At 49.4% G+C, this 23,701-nt stretch overlaps 1 protein-coding gene across 2 annotated transcripts in view; it reads left to right on the top strand.

Moving 5' to 3' along the window:
* Positions 1–21,275, top strand: part of CCDC57 (coiled-coil domain containing 57) — a 113,544-nt gene extending 92,269 nt beyond the window's left edge. For both annotated transcript variants that reach the window (XM_043463919.1, XM_043463920.1), the window contains exon 19: positions 20,759–21,275. In XM_043463919.1, coding sequence (XP_043319854.1) covers positions 20,759–20,958 — 200 coding nt within the window. In that variant the 3' untranslated portion in view covers positions 20,959–21,275. The remainder of the gene's footprint in view (positions 1–20,758) is intronic.
* Positions 21,276–23,701: the final 2,426 nt, after the last annotated feature.

Here is a 23,701-nt window from a genome sequence, read left to right as displayed (position 1 = left end):
ACCTAGCAGTTATGAACAGAGTTAAAAGTGATAATGAAATAGTTTGCCGAGTTGTGGCTTCGGCATTAATAACATGAAGAACTATATGGTATTTCTCAGGACGGAGGGAGGTTTTCATGATGAAAAGCCACACTCCTCTTGGTTTTGAAGTGAGACCAGAGCTGACCCTCCCACCTCTGCCCTGCCCCTACCTGCCCCACCCCTGCCCCACTCCCCATCCCGCCACAAGCACACAGAGCTGCCGCTTTGCAGGCCTGGTCTCAAAGCAGGGCTGCAGCCTGACACCCCGGGCCTTGCCACACCCCAGACCCCAGGGCCACTATAGCCCCCTCCTCCATCCTCCTGGATCTTTGATCCGATGGATGTGGTCTCTCCAAGCCTAGCCTCCTCTCACCTTCCCCACCCCTTCTGCCCCCACTTCACTCCCTCCTCTCTCCCTCCTGCCCCCCACCATTTCCTGCCCACTGTGGCTCTGGGACTCTGACCCCATCTCCCCACCTCCCCAGACACAAACAGCCCAGCTCTCTGCTGCACCTGAGGACACCCCACCCCCACCCCACCCCACTTTGTACAGGCATGCAGACCCTTGTGCACGTGGGTGGGCACCCTTCACCTTCCTCTCCCTAGCAACCACCTCTTCTCTGAAGCCCTCCCTCACCACCTCCTCCAAAGTTCACCCCCTGCTTGTCTCTTGTCTTCTTCCCACTTAATGCTAGTCTCCAGATCACTTGCTGTTTTTCTCATTTATTGACTCTGTCCTCTCTGCTGGAAGAATGTGGAGGTGGGGGCAGCTTCCTTGATCCTTGTCCCCTGGCCAGCACAGACAGGTAGGTACACAATAGGTGCTCAGTCAGGATGTGCAGAGAGATAACTGCAAAGAATGGGAGTCCAGCAAGGCCTTGTGTCCACAGCACAAGGATCCAGAGGCTCCGGAAGTGTGTGTGATTAGAGAAACCACCACGCATTGTCTAAGAAGTATCAGATTTGAAAGACAGACTCTTCCTGGATGGAGTATTAAATATTATAAAGACAGCTGTTTTCTCCTAATTGAAGTAAACAGTTCGTGTAATTCAATGAACTAGGGACAGAATTTCTCTTGAAACTAAAGAAGTGGGTTTTCAAGTTTGGGAGCAATAAAATTCATGGGGAAGAGGGAGTAGGGAGACCCAACCTGATGATAGCTGGGGGGCAGGTACAGAGCAGAGGCCCTTCCTTCCAGACTCCGCAAATCAGAGCCCCAGACACAGCAGGGTGGGGATGCAGCATGCTTCTGTCCTCACTGCCTGCATCCAGACCACACACTAAAATGCAGCCCAGGCACAGCTAAATGCCTTAAATCGAACCTAAAAATACACCAAATTAGAACTATTTACAAATGACTATATCATTTGTAAAGGTTATATCATCTTAGATGTAACTTAAAAGTCACAGGTTTCTAAGATATTTCTTTTTTAACCTCAAAAATAACCCAACTAGAAAGATATTTTTAAGCAACATGACAAAGGTCAGCCATGTATAAATAACTCACCAAAGTTGACCAGATAGATGCACAGTGGCAAAAACACTCACCCAAGGCAGTACCAGAAAATACGGGTGTCTGACCTGCCAGCAAAGCAGCCCTTGGAGAGCTGACCCCGGGCCTGGACGGGGAGGCCCAGCCTCCTGGCCTTATTGGTGACTCTGTCCCAGGGGTTGTTGGAGTCATTGGCTTCCCTAGTGTCCATGCTGTGTGTGCAGGCGGCCCAGCTCAGCATGACTCCGTGGCACGTCCACTGAAGCAAAGGGGCTCCAGACCTCCTCCTCCAGCATGAGTGACACTCCGTTTGGCTAAAAATAAACCAAAACAGCGTAGAGGGTTTTCAGTGGAAATCAGTCCTCTCCATCACCCCTCCCCTGCCCACCTGGCCTTCTGTCTGGTTCCCTTGCTCTTCCCCAGACATGCTCTGTACTCTGTGGCTATGGAAGCTTATATTTAAATGTGTGTGTGTATATCCTCTTGCTGCTGTTTAAGTTTCTGTCTGTAGTGTTTCTCCATTTTGGTTGACACTGAGCTCACAGATCTTTTCAGTAAGTAGTTCAGTGGTCCTGTGTGTGAGTACTTCCTTTTACCTGTCTGACACTCATGGACACTTGGGTCGCTTCTCGTTTTCAGTACTGCCATGAGTCTGCTGGTGTGGGTGGTTGCTTATGGGAATGTGTAGTCAGGTGAGTATCTAGGAGTAAAATCTCTGGGTCAAAGATGTGAGTGGTCTGAGCTCTGGGAGGTATTAAATCACCCTCAGAGAGTTGGTGCAATTCATGTTCGTGGCCACAGGGTGTAAATCATGTCTCCTCCTGTACTGGTAGATTTTTATCAAGCAGTTTTTTTCTTTTTTTTTTTTTTTGCCAGTCTGATAGGTTAAAAAAAATGGTATTTCAGTATGTGTTTTAGTTTGCAGTTTTTAAATTATGGGTAAGATTGGTCATTTTATATGTGGTTTGTGTGTTGTTCAGTTTTGTACCCTTTTTTAAGGTGACCGTGAAAGGTGGCAGCAGAAGAAAATGCGTATTCATTATGGTCTTGAAGTCAGAACACCAAGGGTAGAAAAAGTGCTCTAGAAGAGGCTGTGGCCCCTGCTCTGGGGAGGGCATTGGGTACAGGATTGGGGGAGGAGCTGGACATGATTTTTACAAATAAATGCAGTTGGAATTTTTTTTTTATTAAAGAGAGGAGTCCAGCTAGAAGCAAATGTTTGTTGAGTGCCTGCCAGGTGCCCACCTGTGCTTAAGGCAGCCACTCCCACCATAAACCCATGCCATTCAGTCAGTGGGTCCGCTTTCCAAAGGAGGACTCCAAGACCTCCAGCAGTGAGTCTCTGCCCAGGCCAGAGTTCTTAAGTCCAAACCCTCTTCCCACCCACTCTGGAATTCCAGAGCAGAGATGCCTGACCTCATCCTCAGGCAGATGGTCCAGAGAGGCCAAGGTTGTCCCTGGGGTCACACAGATAATGGGCAGAAGCTCCCAAGGAATGCAAGCCTTGGAGGAATGCAATTCCTTCAGAAAGAGAGGAGCCACCTGGCCCTGCCCTGGGGGCTGGACACGCCTTCCCCTATTCCAGCATTCTGAGCACTGGCCAGCCGCCCCTGCGGCACTTCCCTTGTTTCTACCATGGGGTCTTAGACGGTCCTGAGCATTCCGGCTGTGAGCCCTACATTCTCGTGGGTAGAGGCTCTTCCCCCTGGGTGCTCCCCACTCACTGAGGATGAATGAAAGGGGACAAAGCTTTTAAAGGGTTGGGTTTTTTTTTTTTTAAATGTTTATTCTTTTGAAAATCATATTAGTTTCTCCTGAAATTAATTTTTTTTTTCCTTTAACAAGGGTTGCACAAGATTTTAAGATGAGGCATGCATGAGCCTGTTAACTGCTGCTAATCCAAAGTTATTTTTAAACCCTGTGTAATGAGAACATTTCTGTGCAGATCTCACCGTAGAGATGGTACCTAAATCCTAGTTGCCAGGCTGTTCTGAGGATCCAGGAAGCAAGAAACCAACCACTTCCTGTTCTCAGCTCAGTGTCTGCTCACATAGGGCCCAGTGCTGCCATCAGCCCAGATATCACTCTGCCCGCCATCGTGGATCCTCTCCCAACAGCTCCTGGAGGCCAGGGCTTGACATTCAGATGACGAGACCCAGGCCCAGAGATGTTAATGCTGCTTGCTCAAGGTCACACAGCCCCCAGTTCATGGATCAGGATCGGAATCCAAACTGTCCAGCTCCTGCCCATGAGCCCACAGAACTGAAAAAGGTCCCAGATGATAGTGCCCTGGGTGCCAGGCAACAGGTGGCTGAGTGAAGGGAGGCAGGACCATGTTGACTGCTGGGCAGTACTTGGCCAGCGGGTGGTGGGGGCCTGACCAGCCGGCCTGTCCAGCAGAAACAGTTGATGATACCAGCCCATGGCGATCCCTGCACAGCAGTGCAGGTTCAACAAGCCAGATCTTCCCATTTTTTAAGAGGTGTTAGAAATCTTGTTTTTTTATATGGTGCTCAGTCGCTTAGTCATATCCGACTCTTTTGCGACCCCCTGAACTATAGCCCCCTAGGCTCCTCTGTCCATGGAATTTTCCAAGCAAGAATATTGGAATGGGTTGCCATTTCCTCCTGCAGGGGATCTTCCCAACCCAGGGATCAAACCTGTGTCTCCTGCATTGGCAGGCAGATTCTTTACCCCTGAGCCAGCTGGGAAGCCCCATTTTTTATATGGAATGTTTCAGTTTTTTTAATATTGGCAACTAATTAAAACATACAGGCCAAATTGCAGCTCAGTCTGTAAGCTACAGAAAACCCTGGGAGGCAGATACAGCCATGCCCAGTGGTACATAGTCTGTGTAGCCTCCAGCTCCAGGGGACAGCCTCCAACAAAGCGCCTTCTCATACCCAGAATAAAGTGACTGCCAGGCAAACTGAGATTCTCCTACTCTGAGAGTCACATGTGATTGACTGCAGAACCAACATACAGGTCCCTTTGGTCTCATCCTTGTGGTTAGTGAGCCATTCTGCAGGGTGTCACCAGTCACTGAATAGGGTTGAGTGGGCCCTGAGGATACCAGCTTACCCTGGCATTATGTATTTTTGAGTGGAGACTGTTCCAGGCCTCCCCTGAAGGATGCTTGGACTCAGAAGCAGCGTTTGGGGTCTTTCTCTGAAGGCAGACTGATTCAGCCATGGCTCTGCCAGCCCAGCCATGCTCTGAGGACATACAAACATACTCTGAACTCAGGACCTTAGAGTCACCTTGCCTGCACGCTCTCAAGACCAGGAGCATCATCATCTGGCCTCCCCACAGAAACTTTATGTTTCTCAGTAAACCCAGGACAAGGAGAGCAGTTTCAGGCACCCCAGCACTGCACTGAGTGAAGGACAGAAGGAGCAGCCACTTGTGGTTGGATTTGTGATAAGAAAGAAAAGGTGAAACTCTCAGGGCAGGTGACCTCCGAGAATAGTCAGGGAACAGGGCAAACACACCTGGAGCGTTATATTCTCTTTTCCCTGTCTGTGGTCCTCGTACCTGCATGCAGACCAGGGTCTGAGACTCTGTCCTCAAAGGTGGACGTCAGGCTCCTAGTGTATCATAGTGAGATGCAGACCCAGCTCAGAGACGGGCAAACCTGACCCGTGGGGACAGAGGCCAGCATGAGCCTGAGGAGGGGCCGTCCTCCGCACCAGACTCCTGTGATGGTGGGAACACAGGCCATCAGAACGGCTCTCCCGTGCTCTCAGCAGCCACTGTCACAGTAACCTTGTGGAGCAGACGGTGATGGGGACTGCCCAGGGAGCACCACCAGACGCTCACTGAGCCGTGTGACCAGGGCTCTTCCAGCATCCGCTGGGGAGCGAAGGGATCGAAAGGGCCCTGCCGTGTCTGCCAGCATCGCGTTTGTCCTTTTGGCTCTGCACATTGCTGCTCTTAGGATGGGACTGAAGGAGAGAGCCAGGTTCACCAGTGTGCACCACCCTTTAGCATCTTCTATAATCACAGCCAGAGAAATCTAAGAACCAGGGCTCTGGTCCAAGAAGGGGACCGTGCAGTATCTTGAATTAGGTGAGCAACTCCAGCTTCCTGCCTTTACTGCTTATTATAGCCTGAGACTTTTTAGGACATAGAGTATCCTCTAAACTTTTTGAGAAATATATGGTCAAATAGGAGCTTCCCGGGTGGCACCATGATAAAGAATCTTGCCTGCCAAAGCAGGAGATGCAAGAGATGCAGGTTTTGATCCTTGGCCTGGGAAGATCCCCTAGAGGAGAAAATGGCAACCCACTCCAGCATTCCTGCCTGGGAAATCCCATGGACAGAGAAGCCTGGCAGGCTACAGTCCAGTGGGTCACAAAGAGTCGGACACAATTGAGTGTGCGAGCACACGCTCACACACACACATACACCCAGTCAAATAGATCTTTGTTAGCTCTTTTTTGAAGTTGTTATGATGAAACAGCTTTTCCTGCCACTTAGGAAAAAAACTTGTGTTGAAATAACTTTTAAAACAAAGTAAATACTTTGATGTAGCCAAGGTGGCGTCTACTTCAGTGCTGTTTTTTCTGGGGCCACAGCATGACCGGCACTCGCTCCTACTCCTGGCCAGACTAAGGACTATAGATTAACATCCACCCCTACATAGGCAAAATATATGAAACAACTGTTTTCAGATGTTGGAAAATAGGCAGCAGAGGACTGTGATTCTTGAAAGAAGGAAGACAGATGAGGCATCTGTCAGGTCCCCGTGGCTTTCTGCCCTAAGACATTTTCTGGGCTGCAGTCACACGGAGGGGAGCACCAGGCAGGGGTCAGTGCCTTCTCTGGTGGAGGAAACAGGAACTGGTGTCTGGGAAGGCAGGGGGGCTGGAAGTTGCAGGAAAGATTCCCGGGGAGGGGGTGGGGGTGGGGGGAGGGGTATGCAGAAGAGAGCTCCTGAAATCCTGGTAGGAATTGTCTTGGGTCTTTACCGTGTCCTAGTTCATTGATGTGCAGAATAATACTCCACAAATTCAGGCAAAGGGAAGATAAGCAGCTTGTAAGTGTAACCATTTCCAGACCTCTTAGATGGTGGGGAGATAGTCAATCTCCAGCCTTCATTCATTGGAGACCCAGAGAAGTCACACCTTGGTCATGGAGCTAAGTGTCTCTGAAGTGCAGACTCATCTAGACTTACCCTAGAAAGGCTCAAAAACAATCTTTGAAATGACAAAATGAGAACCTAACTGCCTGTAAAAACAAAGCTCAACATTCTTAAAAAGACAAAATTCCAACACAATACCTAAAGTGTGCAATAGCCAGTTAAAAATTACAAGACTTGTGAAGAAGCAGGAAAATGTGATCCAAAGCCAAGAGGAAAACCATTCAATGGAAAGAGGTTCAGAAATGACAGAAACGAGGAAACAAGCAAAGCCGTTGAAGTGACTGTTACAACTGCTTTCAGGTATTTAAAGGAGAACAATGAGAAGAACTGAAGCTCTGAAAAAGAACCAGACAACACTTCCGGAGATGAAAAATACAGTATTTGATAAGGAAGACACGTCGGATGGGATTAACAGTAGAATAGAGATAGCAGAAGAAAAAACAAGGAACTTGAAGACATGGCAATAGAATCAACCCAAAATGACACAGAGAGAGAGAACATAGGGCATAGAAAACAGCTTTGGCAACCTGAAAGAGAGCATCCATCAGTCTTAACAGAGGGGAGAAAGAAGGGCAGAAAAAGTGTTTGAAGAAATGATGCCCCTTCCCCGCCCTCCTTAAATTTGACGAAAACTCCTAACTCACTGATTCAAAAAATTTGTCAACCCCAAGCACCAGGATAAACACACAGGCACAAATTCAATCCAGGGAATATCATAATCAAATTTTTTTAAGTCAGCAATAAAGTAAAATCTTAAAAGCAGTCAAAGAAAAGACACATTACTTGAAGATGAATGAAGAAAAAATTTATGACAGACTTCTCTTCAGAAACTATAGCTACCAGACGACAAGGGATCATCGATTGTCTCTAAGCTGAAAGAAAAAGGAGCGCACAAAGTAGAATTCTGTATCTAGCAAAAAGATCCTTTAAAAATGGAGGCTAAAGACATTCACAGACAAACCAAATAGAATCCATCACCAGCAGACCTTCACTACAAGAAATAGTAAAGGACACTCTTCAGGCAAAGGAAATGATGGCAAATGAAAATTGGGGTCATCAGAGAAAAATACAGAGGCAGCAGGTGAGTTTGTGGGTAAATGATGGAAATAAGCTTACATTTTTCTTTGGAAGATCATTGGCTGTTTAAAGCACAGATGATAACAGTGTATGATGGGGTTTGTGATACACATACAAGTGAAATGTATAACAAGATGGCATAAATGATGGGAAAGGGAAAAGAAAGTACGCTCCTGTTGGGCTTATATGTGAACTTGTATAATACTACTTCAAGGTAGAATGTGATAAATTAAAAATGTATATACCATAGAGCAACATTCAAAAACAACAAAACAAACAAAAAGCACAAAGATGTATAGCTAATAGGGCTGTAATAGAGATAAAATGGGATTAAAAAAAACACAAATTCGAGAGTAGGCAGGAAGAGACTTCCCTGGTGGTCTGGTGGCTGAGACTCTGCGCTCCCAATGCAGGGGGCCCAGATTTGATCCCTGATCAGGGAACTAGATCCCACACGCTGCAACTAAAGATCCTACATGCTGAAACTACAAAAAGATCCCGAATGCCACAATAAATATCCAAAATCTGCATGCCACAACTAAGACCCAGCATCACCAAATAGCTAAATAAATGTTAAAAAAAAAAACTATAAAACATCTAGAAGAAATCATAGGAGATCTTTGTGACTTCGGGATAGGCAAAAATTTTTTAGGATAGAAAAAAGTCTAAACCTTAAATGAAAAAAATTTGATGGATTGGGCTTCATCAAAATGTTAAAGTTCTGCTTCTGCAATGACACTCTCAAGAAGGTGAAAAGGTAAGCTGGGAGAAGATATTTGAACACATATCAAGGACCTGATCCAGAATATACAAAGAACTTTACAACTCAGTGGTAAATAAATAAGCCCAATTTTTAAAATAGCCAAAATACTACAGAAGACACTTCAAAAAAGAAGATACAAATGGCCAGCAAGCCATGAAAGATACTCAGTGTTAGTCATCAGGGAAATGCAAATTTAAACCACAGTGAGTTGCCACTACACAGTCACTCAGACAACCAAAACCATACAATAATATGGCAATATCAAGTGGTAGCAAACACGTGGAGCTGCTGGAAGTCACACTGCCTGAGAGAATGCAGTATGGTCAACTGCTTTGGAAAACAGTTTGGCAGTTTCTTAAAAAAAAAAAAAAACTTGCGGTTGCTCTCGCCTCCTCAGATGGTCCACACTGTGTCTGTGGAGTGTGTTTCTCTCTAAATAAATCCATTTCTTACCGATCAAAAAGAAAAAAACTTGCTACACAACTCAGCCATTCAGTTCCATGGTAACCAACATCCACGCCCCAAAGGCCTTAACACGAATGTCAGATTGGAAACAACGCAAATGTGCATCAACAGATAAATGGAAAAGCAAATTACTGTGTAGCAGCGTGATGTGCTGCTTTTCCATTTATCTGTTGATGGTCAGCGGTAAAGAGTCTGCATGCCAACGCAGGAGACGTGGTTTCAATCCCTGGGTCTGGAAGATCCCCTGGAGAAGGGAATGACAACCCACTCCAGTATTCTAGCCTGGAAAAATCCCATGGACAAGAGGAACTTGGCAGGCTACTGTCCATGGGGTTGCAAGAGTTGGACACAATTGAGCGACAAAACAAGTATGCTCTACTACTCGACAAGCAAAAGAACTACCAGTACATATGACAGCAGGAATGAACCTCAGAAACATTGCTTTGATCTCTGGAAGAACGGGACATCAAGCAGTCCCTAGTGTCCTTTTTTTTTTTTTTTTTTTTTAATGTTTTTATTTTTGGCTGCGCTGGGTCTTTGTTGCCGTATGGGCTTTTGTCTAGGGGCGACCACTGGGGGCCACTGTCCAGTTGCAGTGCACGAACTTACTGCGGTGGCGTCTCTTGTGGAGTACAGACTGCAGAGTGCAAAGGCTTCAGTAGTTGCCGCACGTGGGCTCAGTAGCTACAGCGCTGAGGCTCTTGAGCTCTGGCTCAATAGTTGTGGGGCACAGGCCTAGCTGATCCTAGATGAGGGATTGAACCTGTGTCTCCTACATTGGCAGGTGGATTCTTCATATCTGAGCCACCAGGGAAGCCCCCTAGGGTACTCTTTTTATGTGAACTTCTAGAAATGACTCACATAGTCAGCAATGACAAAAAGCAGATCGGTGGTTACTTCAGGCTGGGAGTAGGGATGTTTGGGGTTGACGGAAATGTTCCATAGACATAGATGTGTAGATTTTATACAACCCATTGAAATGCACCCTTAAAATGGGTGCATTTTATAGTATATAAATTATAGCTCAATAGAAGTTATTTAAAAAAAAAAAAAACAGCAAAAGATCTCCTATGTTCAGCATCACCCAGACAGCAGTTGGAAACAGCATATTCTGGAGAACTCTGGCCTTCTACTCTTGATGTTCTGTCTCTCTCCTGCTCCATGATCCCTCCTGATCTTGGTTTCTAGTCTGGGTTATCTGCGTCTATTCCAGGCAAAATCAAGAAGAGCCAAAGTAGGACAGACACCCAGTGTCAACTTGCCTCACGCCACTGCAGATCCTTGCAGAATTCTTGTAATTCATATCAATTTACTCAGGCCCTCTTAATTATCCTCCACTGGGCACTCAGGACTCCTCGGGGAAGTCATTACTGTCAACAGTGCCCTCCCAGTGGGGCCCCAGAGCCTCTCGGAAGGGCCTCAAGAGCCTGAAGGTGGGAGGAGTGGAAAGAGCCTTTGGCATCCTACGCTCATCCCAGCCCGGGCTGTCCTTTCCCGCAAGCCTGCACTGGAGATTTTGTTTGAAGAAATAGTAACTCAAAAAAAAAAAATTTATAGAATCAGTGTATAGAACAAACCCATCCACTTCTGTTTTTGTTTTGTTTTTATCCATAAGGGGTTATTTGGTCTCTGGAGAACACTGCACATTTCACACTTTGTGAGGAGAGGGAAGGCCCCTGCCCCCAGTGCTGGTAGCAGAAGCAGCAGTGGGAACAGCAGCCACCTCTGGCCACAGACAGCCACAACAGGGCACATTGGGCTGTGTTCCAATGAGACTATATTTTCAAAATAGGGCAGGCTGACTTAGAGTTTTCTTGCCTTTTCCAATATTTCATCCTATTTGCTGGAAGGTCACAGTTCTGCAGAGAAGTGCTCTGTAGTTCGCAGTGGGCTCATCTGTCCACCCTCCTTGCTGAACTTCCTTGGTGGTGGTGGTTTAGTCGCTAAGTCGTGTCTGACTCTTTCGACTCCATGGACTGCAGCCCGCCAGGCTCCTATGTCCATGGGATCCTCCAGGCAAGAATACTGGAGTGGGTTGCCATTTCTTCCTCCAGGAGATCGAACTCAGATCGACTGAACCCAATCTCCTGTGTTAGAGGCAGATTCTTTACCAACTGAGCTGTGAGGGAAGCACTAACAGTTTGTCTTGCAGTGCTTTTTTCCCTAAGTGGATGATCCTGGTATCTTCAGACAGTGACTGTTTCTTCCCTTCAGTGCTTATAGCCCTATTTCATTTAATTTCCTTACAGAGCTGGTTGGGGCCCTGAAACTGTTAACAGGAGTGTCATCAGGGGCATCTTGTCTCATTCTCTGACTTGAAGAGATTGAGGCTCATTTTGCACTAAATAAAGTGATTGCTGTGAATTTTTAAATGTAACCTCTATCAAGTTAAAATTTTTCCCTTACATTCTTGATTTACCAAGAGTTTTCATCATGAATAAGTGTTAAACCTCAGATGTTAAATCAGATGTTTTCCTGCATTGATTAAGATAATCATATATATATTTTTTGCTTATTGTGGTGAAATATGGTGATAGATTTTCCGATATGGAACCCACCTTGCATTACTGGGATAAACTATACTTGATCTATTTTTAATACCAATTTGGCTTGCTAATGTTTATATATATAGTTTTTATAGCTACATTTATGAGTTAAATATTCCTGTGATTTTTTTTTTCTTGGGTTGTCTTTATCTGGTTTGGAAATGTAGATTACCTCATACAGTGAGCTCTTTTTCTACTTTTCTGAGTAATTGGAATCAGATAGAAATTGACTATTCCTTGAAATCTGGGTCTCTGAAAATTCACTAGAACCTCCTATAAAGCTATCTGAGCCACAAGTCTTTGGGGAGGGAAGTTTTTGACCATCATTTCAATTTTCTTAATAATTATTGGACATTTCAAATGCTTTTTGTGTGTGTGTGCTGGTTTTGGAACTTTCCATTTCATCTAGATTTTGTTAACTTACTAGTGAACAGGTGTTTATAACATTCATTTTTACCCAGTTAGTCCCCTGCCATGTGCATTTTTTTATCCTTTTTTTTTGGATCCATTTTGGCAGAGGTTAATCTTATTAATCTCTGCAGACAACAGTTTGAGTTCTGTTGATACTCTGTGCTGCTTGTTTTCTTGGAGTTTCCATTCCACTGAATCTTGCCTTTAATGCTATGACTTCCTTTTTCTTGTTCCCAAGTTCGTTTTGTTCCTTTCTCTCCAGTTTCTCCCCCTGAAGGCTAGCTCATCTCCTGGTAGTCTTAACTGTTAGTATTTCCAGGTAAGTGTATTGGGAGATGCTTGAGCTATGTCCTACAAATTCTGAGTTTGATTCTAAATATTTTTTGAATTCACCATATGGTTTCCTACATAACTCAAGGATTATTCAGTAATAAGTTAGTGTCCAAGCAGAAGGGATTTGGGGAGATTTTGATGTTGGTTTCTAATTTTATTGTATTAATATCCTATTTGGAATGAATTGAGACTTGCCCTGTGGCCTGAGGGGCTTTCCAGGTGGCAGTAGTGGTAAAGAACCTGCCTGCCAGTGCAGGAGACATAAGAGAAGCAGGTTCGATCCCTGGGTCAGGAAGATCCCCTGGAGAGGGAAGTGGCAACCCACTCCAGTACTCCTGCCTGGAGAATCCCATGGACAGAAGAACCTGGTGGGCTACAGTCCATGGGGCCGCAAAGAGTATGTGTGGTCTGATTCTGTGTATGGTCCGTGTTTGGCAAAAAAGAAAGTGTACTATCTGCCTACTAGTTTAGACATCTCTGTATCTAATAACTCAAGCTAATTAATTCCGTTGACTAAGTCTTTGCCATCTTTGTATGGGTTTATGATCAATCAGTTCAGTTCAGTCGCTCAGTCGTGTCCGACTCTTTGCAACCCCATGAATCACAGCACGCCAGGCCTCCCTGTCCATCACCGACTCCCGGAGTTTACTCAAACTCATGCCCATCGAGTCGGTGATGCCATCCAGCCGTCTCATCCTCTGTCATCCCCTTCTCCTGCCCCCAATCCCTCCCAGCATCAGGGTCTTTTCCAATGAGTCAACTCTTCGCATGAGGTGGCCAAAGTATTGGAGTTTCAGCTTCAGCATCAGTCCTTCCAATGAATATTCAGGACTGATCTCCTTTAGGATGGACTGGCTGGATTCCTTGCAGGTCAAGGGCCTCTAGAGTCTTCTCCAAACAACAGTTCAAAGCATCAGTTTTCCGGCGCTCAGCTTTCTTCAAGTCAAGCTCTCATATCCATACATGACTACTGGAAAAACATAGCCTTGACCAGACGGACCTTTGTTGACAAAGTAATGTCTCTGCTTTTTAATATGCTGTCTAGGTTGGTCATAACTTTCCTTCCAAGGAGTAAGCGTCTTTTTATTTCATGGTTGCAATCACCATCTGCAGTGATTTGGAGCCAAAAAAAAATGAAGTCTGACACTGTTTCCACTCTTTCCCCATCTGTTTCCCATGAAGTAATGGGACCAGATGCCATGATCTTAGTTTTCTGAATGTTGAGCTTTAAGCCAACTTTTTCACTTTCCTCTTTCATTTTCATCAAGAGGCTTTTTAGTTCCTCTTCACTTTCTGCTGTAAGAGTGGTGTCATCTGCAGATCTGAGGTTATTGATATTTCTCCCAGCAATCTTGATTCCAGCTTGTGCTTCCTCCAGCCCAGCATTTCTCATGATGTACTCTGCATATAAGTTAAATAAGCAGGGTGACAATATACAGCCTTGACGTACTCCTTTTCCTATTTGGAACCAGTCTGTTGTTCCATGTCCAGTTTTAACCATTGCTTCCTGACCTGCACATAGGTTTCCCAAGAGGCAGGTCAGGTGGTCTGGTATTCCCATCTCTTGAAGAATTTTCCACATAGGGGTGATTAAAACCTCCACCTACCTGGTTTTGGATTATCTACTTTGCCTTGCAGCTCTGTCAGATGTTATTTGGTATGTTTTGAAGTTGTCCTTTCACCAGGATTCAGAGTTCTTCTTTATACCTTAGAACAGTGTGTGCCTAATTTTATTTTATTTTTTTGTTTGTTTTCAATTTTTATGTGTCTTTTTTTTTTGTTTTTGACCACACCACCACAGGTCATGTGAGATCTTATTCCCTAACCAGGCCCCCTGCAGTGGAAACACAGAGTCCTAACCACTAGACCACCAGGGAATTCCATCTTTTGTTTTAGATGGGTTTAAAACATCTTTACACAACATCTTGTTGAATCTGTTTGTTTTGAATAAATCCAATTTGAGAATTTTTCTTCATTGGTGAATTTAACTCATTTATCTATTGGGCTTAATTCTCCTTGTTATTTATTTCTCATCTGTTTACTTTATTTCTGTTTATTTTTTCTACATCCCTACCTTTCATCGGAGAAATCAAGTTTCTTTCTGCTGCATTATAAGTTACACATTCTGCTTTTGCCCAAGGATAATCTCACTCACAGGTGTTCACGCAGCCCTACTGATTTCTCACACTTGTTACCACTTCTGCGTTTCCCCTCCAAAGGCACGTTCTTTACGCGCTCCCTTTATCCCCACATCTGGCCATCCCACCCCCGTCATGGCCACAATGTCTGGAATTCTCATTTTGGGTTGTTGTGGGTTTGCATAGGTTTGATTTCCCTATTTCTCAAGTGTCCGGCAGCTTCTTCTTCAATATTTGTTTTTCTCCATATGTAAGCACTTCTTCCAAGAGTATTCTCAATGTGGCTCCTTAGACGGGACCAGAAATTTTATCCCACTTGTTTGAGAAACCCTCCTGCCTGCATCCCTGTAGGGATTTTAAAGTTTGTGTTTTAACAGAGTTCAGTACAAAGATGTAGAAGTTTATGTGTAAGTTTAGCATATCCAAATTATGTCCTCCATTAACATCCTATAAGAATGCCATTCATTCTTCAAGTAAGCACAGTAACAATGAAACATGTTGGGAAATGAGGGATTTGTTTTATTTATTCTTATTTTTGGCTGCGCTGGGTCTTCGTTGCTGCACATGGGCTTTCTCTAGTTTCGGTGACCAGGCGCTACTCCCCAGTTGTTCTGTGTGGGCTTCTCGTTGCAGTGGCTTATCTTGTTGTGGAGCACAGGCTCTAAGGTGCACGGACGGCAGTTGTGGTGGTGTATCAGTTTAGTTGCCCCGAGAGGTGTGGGATCTCCCCTGACCAGGGATCGAACTGGTGTTCCTTTCATTACAAGGCAGGTTCTTAACCACTGGACCACCAGGGAAGCCTGGCATTTGCTTTTTAACTTGGGAAAGATGGTGAAAGGTTTTCTGGGCTTTGTATATGTGGCTCTCATGGCCCAGTTTCTTGTATTTCAAAGGTTCGACCATGAGTGCTTTTGGTACCATCACACACACTACTCCGTTTATATCTGAGTTTAAAATAGAAAGCCAGTTACAATCCTGAACTACAGATGTCACACACAAGTGAGCAGGAGATCTTGTAGCATAAAATTCTGTTCAACTTTCCACGGACTCTGCTGCCAACATGCGGGTTTCAGGATTCACTCTGCGACCAGGGCTGAGCCGCCTTTGGTCCACGTGGGGACTGAGGGAACCCTGTAGGTGGGCAGAAAAGCCCAGCCATCCACAGAAGGGGGGCGCAATTCAAGGCTTGGGATGTAGGTCGGGCGTTCAGAGCTCCACGGGAGCCCTGCTCTTGGCAGTGCCTGAGGAAGGCCTCACAGAGGGACAAGAGCTGTGTTCTCACCTCCAGCCCAGAGGCTGCAGGTTGACCGTCCTGGCCTTTTGCTCTCAGCCCAGCTGCACCACCTCTGTGTCAGGCCAGGGCCCCTGTATAGGCCCGGGCATGAGATGGATGTGTGTCCAGGAAGCTTCGCTAAGAGCCATGCCTGGCACCAAGGCAGCACTTGGCACATGCCATGCTTGTGTTCACATGGTCAGTTGTTCTGGCACCCAGGCCCCTGGAGAGGCTTCCTGACCTCCTTGCCAGCCTCATGCCCCCTACTTGAGCTGAAATCAGACAGGGGGCAGCAGAGAGGCTGTGGGCAGCTACTGGGCACACAGTAGGTCTGCACAAAGCTCACTCCTGGCCCTGAGTGCTGTGTGCCTGCCCTGCAGGGCATGTCTGTCCTGGACAAGGAGTGAGGGCATTGGGAGGGGGTTCCAAAGTAGCCCTCAGGATCATCGCCTGAGGCCTGGAACAAGACCTGCAGCTACTGTGCTAGGGGCCAATTGGCAGCCCTCCAGAGGGGGCACATTTCTATGGAAAGGAAGAGCGTTGCTTCACTCACAGCGTCCCCCCTGCCAAGAGGAGCAGAGGGCAGCCCCTCGAGGCGTGTGTGCTGCCAGTCTACACCCTGGCTAGGTGCAGAGCTGGGTTGCCCCTCCATGGGAGGACCCTAGGATTCTTGGGTTCCTGGTCTGACCTACTGTGGGGCAGAGCCTCCATGAGCCCCTGTGAAAGTGTACCTTTTATGAATGTCACCTTGTTCATCTGGTTTTCACTGTTTGATCTCTATGGAGAGAAGTGTGTTAGTTGCTCAGTCACGTCTGACTCTTTGCAACCCTCCCAGGCTCCTCTGTCCATGGGATTCTCCAGGCAAGAATATTGGAGTGGGTTGCCATTCCCTTCTCCACCAGATCTTCCTGATCCAGGAATCGAACCCAGATCTCCTGCATTGCAGGGGGATTCTTTCCCATCTGAGCCACCAGGAAATCCCCTCTATGAAAAGAAGGCAGATCAACATCCAGCCCCCACCCCATATTCGCATCTGTGCCCTCCCTGCTGTCCCCACACTACCTTACAGAGGACACAAGTTGTCGGTACAGCCTGGGCACTCAGCTCCCCCAGTCCAGGCAGCCCCGCTGCCCTCTGCCATCCAAGTGGGGGAACCAACCAGGCTTGGAGGCTCAAGGAGCCTCCACTGTCCTGACCTCTGTCCTGGCGCTGTTTCTCCCTCCCCCACTTCGCCCCTGCACTCATGAACCTGCCCCCTCTGCCCAGCCACCCGACATGGCCTTTCCCAGCCCCTCTCCTCTGAGGAGCTGGGCCTCAGACAGGGCCCGAGAGGAGCCAGTGCCGGCTCTCCTCTGCCAGGAGCATTTCCCCTCTAAGTCCCCTGCCCACGGTGTTCCCGAAGCCCAGGATGGGAGCCATGCGGGGCCACACTGAGGGGCGCTAGCAGACAGTCCTGGGTGAGCCCAGAACCAGGGAGGAGGTACCCCCAAACATGATGGTAAGAAGGAGCAGTTAGGGGTTGGCGTCAGGCATTGACTTCAGGAAGTGGGAGGGCGGAGTGGTGATGCTGGTGTGTTAGCCAGGGCTGTCTGGTCAGCGCCCCCAGCCCACGGCTGGGAGTGGCCGCAGGGCCCTGAGGATCTGGCAGTTCCTGCCTGCCCCTCCTCCACCCTGCTGAAGGGAGTCAAGCCTGGAAGTATCAGCCCAGAGCCTCTGCACCAGGGGCCTGCAGCAGCTCCCAGGCAGACAGGGCTGCTCAGGACAGGCTCGGGGGCCCACGTCACCCACCATCCACACCCGTGATACACTGAAGGCTTGGGGCTCTAACCCACAGGATTTGGGGCAGGGGGTGTAACAGAATCTAACTTTTAACCACTGATTCACAAGGACGCCCAGGGTGAGGGTAAAGAGCCCTAGGGGGTATAATTCCCCCAACTTGAGAAATGTGGAATTTGGGGACTCAAGGGGCTCCCAGGGAAGCAGGAGAGAGGTCTCAGCAGAAGCGAGGGGCCATCAGCACCCAGAGGGGATCACCCCAAAGAGGAGAGGGAAGGCCTGGCAGGACCAGCAGAGGCTGAAGTGAGCCTGAGGTGGTCCTGCCCCTGTGGCCAAGGCTACAACTAGGACTTGAATCTCAAGCAGTGCCCAGCTCCACAGAAGGTTCTGGAGAACCAGGGCACACATGGCTCCATATCCCCTTTTTCAGGAGCTCGGGGAGTGCCTTTCCAACTGCCCTTAGAGGCCTGATGTGCCTGTGCTCAGAGCCACCCTGACGGGCAGGCAGATGGGAAGACAACTGAGGAGGGAGCTGGGCAGCAGCTCTGAGGCACCAGAGAGCTGGGACCCTTACAGGCCCCTGTGCGCAGAGAACCCCAGGAGACAGGAGACTAACCCTCCTCCCCCCACCCCCCCGGGGCACTGGTCCATGAGACATGCCAGGCTTCAGGTCAGTAAGGGGCCAGGAAGGTCATGGGGAAGACCAACCACCAAAAGGGCAGGCCCACAAGCCCCTTGACTCAGTCAACCCCTGCCAGGGCCCCATCCTGCCCCCAGGATCATACTGGGAGGTCTTGGGCATTTCACTGAACCTTCCCGAAGGCTGGGGCTGTACCAGCAGCCTGTAGGAGGCAAGTGCTATGACCCTAAATGTCCCTGAAGCCTCATCAGAGCCCAGAGCAGAAAGAGAGCAGAATAGGTCAGGCACGGAGGAGAAGGCAGAGAGCACGATGGGGGCCTCGCTTCCACACCCCGCCCCTGGTCTGAGTGAAGGCACAGATCACTCAAGCAGAGACCGCCGCTCGGGCACAGGAAGTGTCCTAAGGTGAGCAGGCCTGACATGTTCAGCTTCCTGCCTGAGCCAGGACTGCCATGCCCTGGATGCCTGTCCTGGAGGAGCCAGTCACCCCCTCAGGGCGACTTTGCAGGGAGACAGACAGAAACCAGTGCCCTGCAAGGCTGGCTGTGCCGTCCTCTCAGCTCAGAGGCCCTGCCCCGCGGCAGACAGGTGGGTCTGCCCAGCCTGTGCTTCGAGCAGAAACATTGGAACCACCTGCCTGGCATCCGGCTGAACTAGCAATCAGCTCCTAACCACTGGCCACAGGGAGCTCGACCTCCCAAGCAAAGGTCTCAGGCCCTAGGCTGGCCGTTCTCCCTACGCCTCGTCCCCCAGGCAGACAATGGGATGGACTCAGGTCATGCCCACCAACCTTTGAAGGGTCTGGTCCCTCAAGTTGTAGGGAGGGACCCCCAGCATTGCAGTGGTCAGGCTCCTGACCCTGACCCTCCCCAATGACAATGGCCTTCCAGAAGGAAACCAAGTTAGCAGGACAGGGCTGACCAGAGATTCCTTTATAAGCACTTATAAAGGCACCTAGGATGAGAAGGTCTCTGTGTAGAGAGGAAGAATTCACCCGGGGTTGAAGAACTCATACGAAGCGCCCGGGTGCCCTCTCAATGAGGGAGAAGCAGCCACGGCCACAGGAAGTAAAGGAAAACCTGGGACATCCAGGGACCCACATCCTCACCCCGCTCCAGGACCTGGCTCAGCTTTGGGTCTGAGGGCACAGGGGGAGGCCACTGGGTGTGACCCCTGAACCCCCCAGGAAAGGAGAAGCAGCTCCAGACATCTCCAGAGGCCAGAGGAGCAGGAAGAGCACAAGATGAGAGGGGGGAGCAGGGCCTGGGTGCCCGGCCAGCGCCCAGCTCATGGTGCTGGGGTCCCTGGAAGAAGCCTGGCTCACAGCCCTGTGTGTGCTTTCCAAGTCCTGGCCTTTCCTGTCACCCAGCTCCATGCCAACCCTGCTCTTTCCCTCCAGAGGCTGTGTGGCTGCTCTGCTGGCCTTTCCCCAGACTGGAGTCTGGGCCAGGTTGGTCCCTGTCGTCCACCTGTGCAGCACGTGACTGTGGGCTGGGCGGACCCCTCCAGAGCACCCAGTGTCATACCACCAGGCCCAGGGTGGTGGGCTTGGCGACTATGGGCAGACAGTGTGCGTCCCTGAAGTGTGTCTCACATGTGTGAGATGCCAGTAGCAGGCAGCCAGGCCCCACCTATCCTGCCTTGACGCCCTGTGTCAGCGTTCTTTTATTTTTTACATTTTATTTTTTTTGGCTGAGCCACATGGCATGCGGGATCGCGACCCTGACCAGGGATCTAACTCATGCCCCTTGCATTGGAAACACAGTGTCTTAACCACTGTGTTCTCTTTTAGCACAGACCGTCCTGGAGCTCCAGACCCTGGCCCTGCATGCTGGGCCAGCCCAGGAAGGAGAGCTGCCGCTGAGCTTGCATCATCTCACCACTGCTTTTTTTTTTTTTAATTTATTTGTATACAGTTTTTAAAGGTTATGCTCATTTACAGTTATTACAAAATACTGTCCATATTCCACATGTTGTACCATACAGCCTTGTAGCCTCACAATTGCTTTTTAATAACATCTTCCTGGTACATTTTTTTAAAAACAGAAATACATTTTTAGTTTTAAAAACTAGGAAAACAGTTCAAAGCTCAAGGGACTTTTCAAACATCACCTAGAGTGCCCTCGTGCAAAGACAGTTGTTGCCAGTATTTTGGGAGGGCTGCCCTGTAGCGTGGCCCACACTTAGAGCATGTGGTGTAGCTCCAGGGTCCTTGGCCGGGGCCTGGCCACGCGCATCAGGGCTGCTGTGCCGCTGGAGATGCTTGGCAAGCATGGCCAGAGGGTACAGGGTAGATGACAGCCTGGGAAGTGCCGTGAGTCAGCCATTAACCTCAGAACTTCCGTGGGACCCGTTACGAAATGATCACGACAGATGTTTTCACAGCCAGATATCCTGTGTGCCCAGTGGAAGGGCAGGTCCAGGCCCTGCAGAACACCTGGAGAGCACATGTCCACATAGACCCTCTGTGTGGGACACCAGGGCCAGGACCTCCAGATACAGCTGTTGCCCCAGAGGACCCTGCCCTGCATGGGCTCCCACAAGAAAGCTGGCATGGGATCTCGGGTTCCTGCTGGCAAGAATCTCAGCCACCACGCAGTGAACCCAGCTCTCCGTGCGCACTGCACCCTCCTGCCCCATGATGACTCACCCTCCTTTCTGTTTTCTCTTCACCTGCTAGAGCACTCAGCACCGACAGCCTGTAGCCTCCAGCACCCGGAGGGAAGCCCCATTGCGACGTGGGCAGCCTTTGGCGTTGAAGGGATGAAGATGGAAGCCCAGACAAGGGGCAAGCCTGCTAAACATCCCAGGGCTCATCCTCCAAAACATAAAGGCTGCCAGCGGCCCCCCAAGATTCGGAACTACAACTCCAAGGACTGACCTCCTCACTGCCCCACCCCATGCCTCCCCCTCCCCCTTCTGATCCCCTCCTTCCTCCTCCTCCCCTCCCCTTCCCTCTCTTCCCCTTTCCCCTCCTGCTCCCTTCCAATCCATCTGTCAGTCTTCTTCCCCTCCTCCTCCTTGGTGCTTTTGTCTTCATGTCAGGGCTGCGCGTGCACGTGTATGTGTGTGTGTCTGTGTCTGTGTGTCTGTATACAGTGGGGGTGGTGAACTGCTAAGGCACCTCACAGACTGACCACCGAATCCCAAATTCTTTGAACTTGGGAAGGACAGTAAAAGATTTCCAGGGCTTTGCATATGTGGCTCTCAAGGCCCGGTTTCTTGTGTTTCAAAGGTTTGACCATGAGTGCTTTTGGTACCATCACACACACCACTCCATTTATATCTGAGTTTAAAATAGAAAGCCAGTTACAGTCCTGAACTACGATATCACACACGAGTGAGCAGGAGATCTCATAGCTTAAAATTCTGTTCAACTTTCCACAGACCCTGCTACCAACATGTGGGTTTCAGGATTCACTCTGCGACCAGGGCTGAGCCGCCTTTGGTCCACGTGGGGACTGAGGGAACCCTGTAGGTGGGCAGAAAAGCCCAGCCATCCACAGAAGGGGGGCGCAATTCAAGGCTTGGGACATAGGTCGGGCGTTCAGAGCTCCACCGGCGCCCTCGTCAGAGCTGCGTTCTCACCTCCAGCCCAGAGGCTGCAGGTTGACCGTCCTGGCCTTTTGCTCTCAGCCCAGCTGCACCACCTCTGTGTCAGGCCAGGGCCCCTGTTTAGGGCCTGAGCATGAGGTGGATGTGTGTCCAGGAAGCTTTGCTAAGAGCCGTGCCTGGCACCAAGGCAACACTTGGCACATGCCATGCTTGTGTTCACATGGTCAGTTGTTCTGGCGCCCAGGCCCCTGGAGAGGCTTCCTGGCCTCCTTGCCAGCCTCATGCCCCCCACTTGAGCTGAAATCAGACAGGGGGCAGCAGAGAAGCTGTGGGCAGCTACTGGGCACACAGTAGGTCTGCACAAAGCTCACTCCTGGCCCTGAGTGCTGTGTGCCTGCCCTGCAGGGCATGTCTGTCCTGGACAAGGAGTGAGGGCATTGGGAGGGGGTTCCAAAGTAGCCCTCAGGGTCATCACCTGAGGCCTGGAACAAGACCTGCAGCTACTGTGCTAGGGGCCAATTGGCAGCCCTCCCAAGGGCCACATTTCGGTGGAAAAGAAGAGCGTCGCCTCACTCACAGCGTCCCCCCTGCCAAGAGGAGCTGAGGGCAGCCCCTCGTGGCATGTGTACTGCCAGTCTACACCCTGGCTACACTTGATCTTAGCCAGAAGGCCAAGAAGCGATACACCCTGGCTAGGTGCAGAGGTGGGCAGCCCCTCCACAGGAGGACGGGGGTTGCTTAGCCTGTCCTACAGAGGGGCCAAGCCCCCCCTCAAGCCCCTTTGAAAGCATACATTTTATGAATGTCATTTATCTAGGTTTCAGGCTTTGATTTCTGTGAAAAGAAGGAAGACAAAAATCTACACACTGACGTCCTAACCACCCATGCACTGTTTATCCTGGGCCTGCAGTGTTTGGGGAGCTGTGGAGAAAATGGCAGGTCTCTTCCAATGTACCAGGAAGGAGCATGCCAGGAGCAGCTTTGCTGCCGGGTGGTAGGGTCTCCGTCCTCTGCTTTGTCTGGCACATGGCCATGTAAGTGAGATGTGGCCATGGGACTTCCTTTAGCTGAAAAAGTGAGCCCTGTCCGCTTTGCTAGAAATAGTTAGATCCCGTGAGTCCCCAGCCCTCTGTGGTGCAAACAAGGGTCTCGAACTCAGTCGCCCAGCCTGCAGTTGTCTCATCACCTGGGCCCCTGGTAAACTTTAGTGAGCAGAGCCCCACTGACCAGCAGGAAGTGAGCCTGGGATAGTTTAAGACACCAAGAGTTGAGGGTGTTTGTGCAGCACAGTCTACCCACTCCCGATCCAGGATACCAGGTGTCTGAAAAGCTCTTAAATAGGAAGGAAAAGAAAATCCCACAAAGTTATTCGAGACAGCAGCTGAGCTGTGGGATCTCCCTGCCCTCTCTCCTTTTTTCCTGTCTTGCCCTTTCACAGTGTGCAAACCAGAAGTCCCCAGTGATGATGCCAAGAGGAAGACTAGAGCAGGAGGGATCAGCTGCCATTGGGACTACCTGGGGGTGTAGGGAGCACTGTAGGGTTTGAGGGAGGGGCACCTGAAGCCAAGTTATCTGGTTTGACGTGGCAGTCCCGTTCTGTCCTGCCCAGAACATCTGTGGCCAGTGCCATGCTCCACAGTCTAAAGTTTCTGAGAGCAAGACAAAAGCAGTTGCGAGGAGGCAGGCGAGGAGAGCAGCAGCGTTTGATTACAAGAGAGTCGGCCGAGCACCTCTGCCAGGGCTTTTCTGACCTCACAAGGGTCTATCAGTGGTCCCAGGAGATAGTAAGGGCTGTGCAGGGCGTGGCCACCAGGCCGTCCTTCCTGGACTCACGTGATTCCCAAGACGTGTTGTTTTCAGTCTGGAAAGTCAAGGATTTTTGTGTGTGTGTATAAATTGGATAAACATTTGAGCAGGGGAATTACAGGAGGATGTGCGGGCGAGGAGGGACGCACTTCCGTCGGTTCGTGTGCGTGCCCGTGAGTGAGAGTGGCCACGTGCGCGCTCGAGTGCGTCTGCCCAGGGAGACTCCTTTGTTCAAACCACACCAAGAGGTGTCCGTGCATAG

Source organism: Cervus canadensis, chromosome 1 (assembly GCF_019320065.1).
Source record: "Cervus canadensis isolate Bull #8, Minnesota chromosome 1, ASM1932006v1, whole genome shotgun sequence".
In the NCBI taxonomy this organism is placed as follows: domain Eukaryota; kingdom Metazoa; phylum Chordata; class Mammalia; order Artiodactyla; family Cervidae; genus Cervus; species Cervus canadensis.
This window is presented reverse-complemented; position numbering and strand designations above follow the sequence as displayed.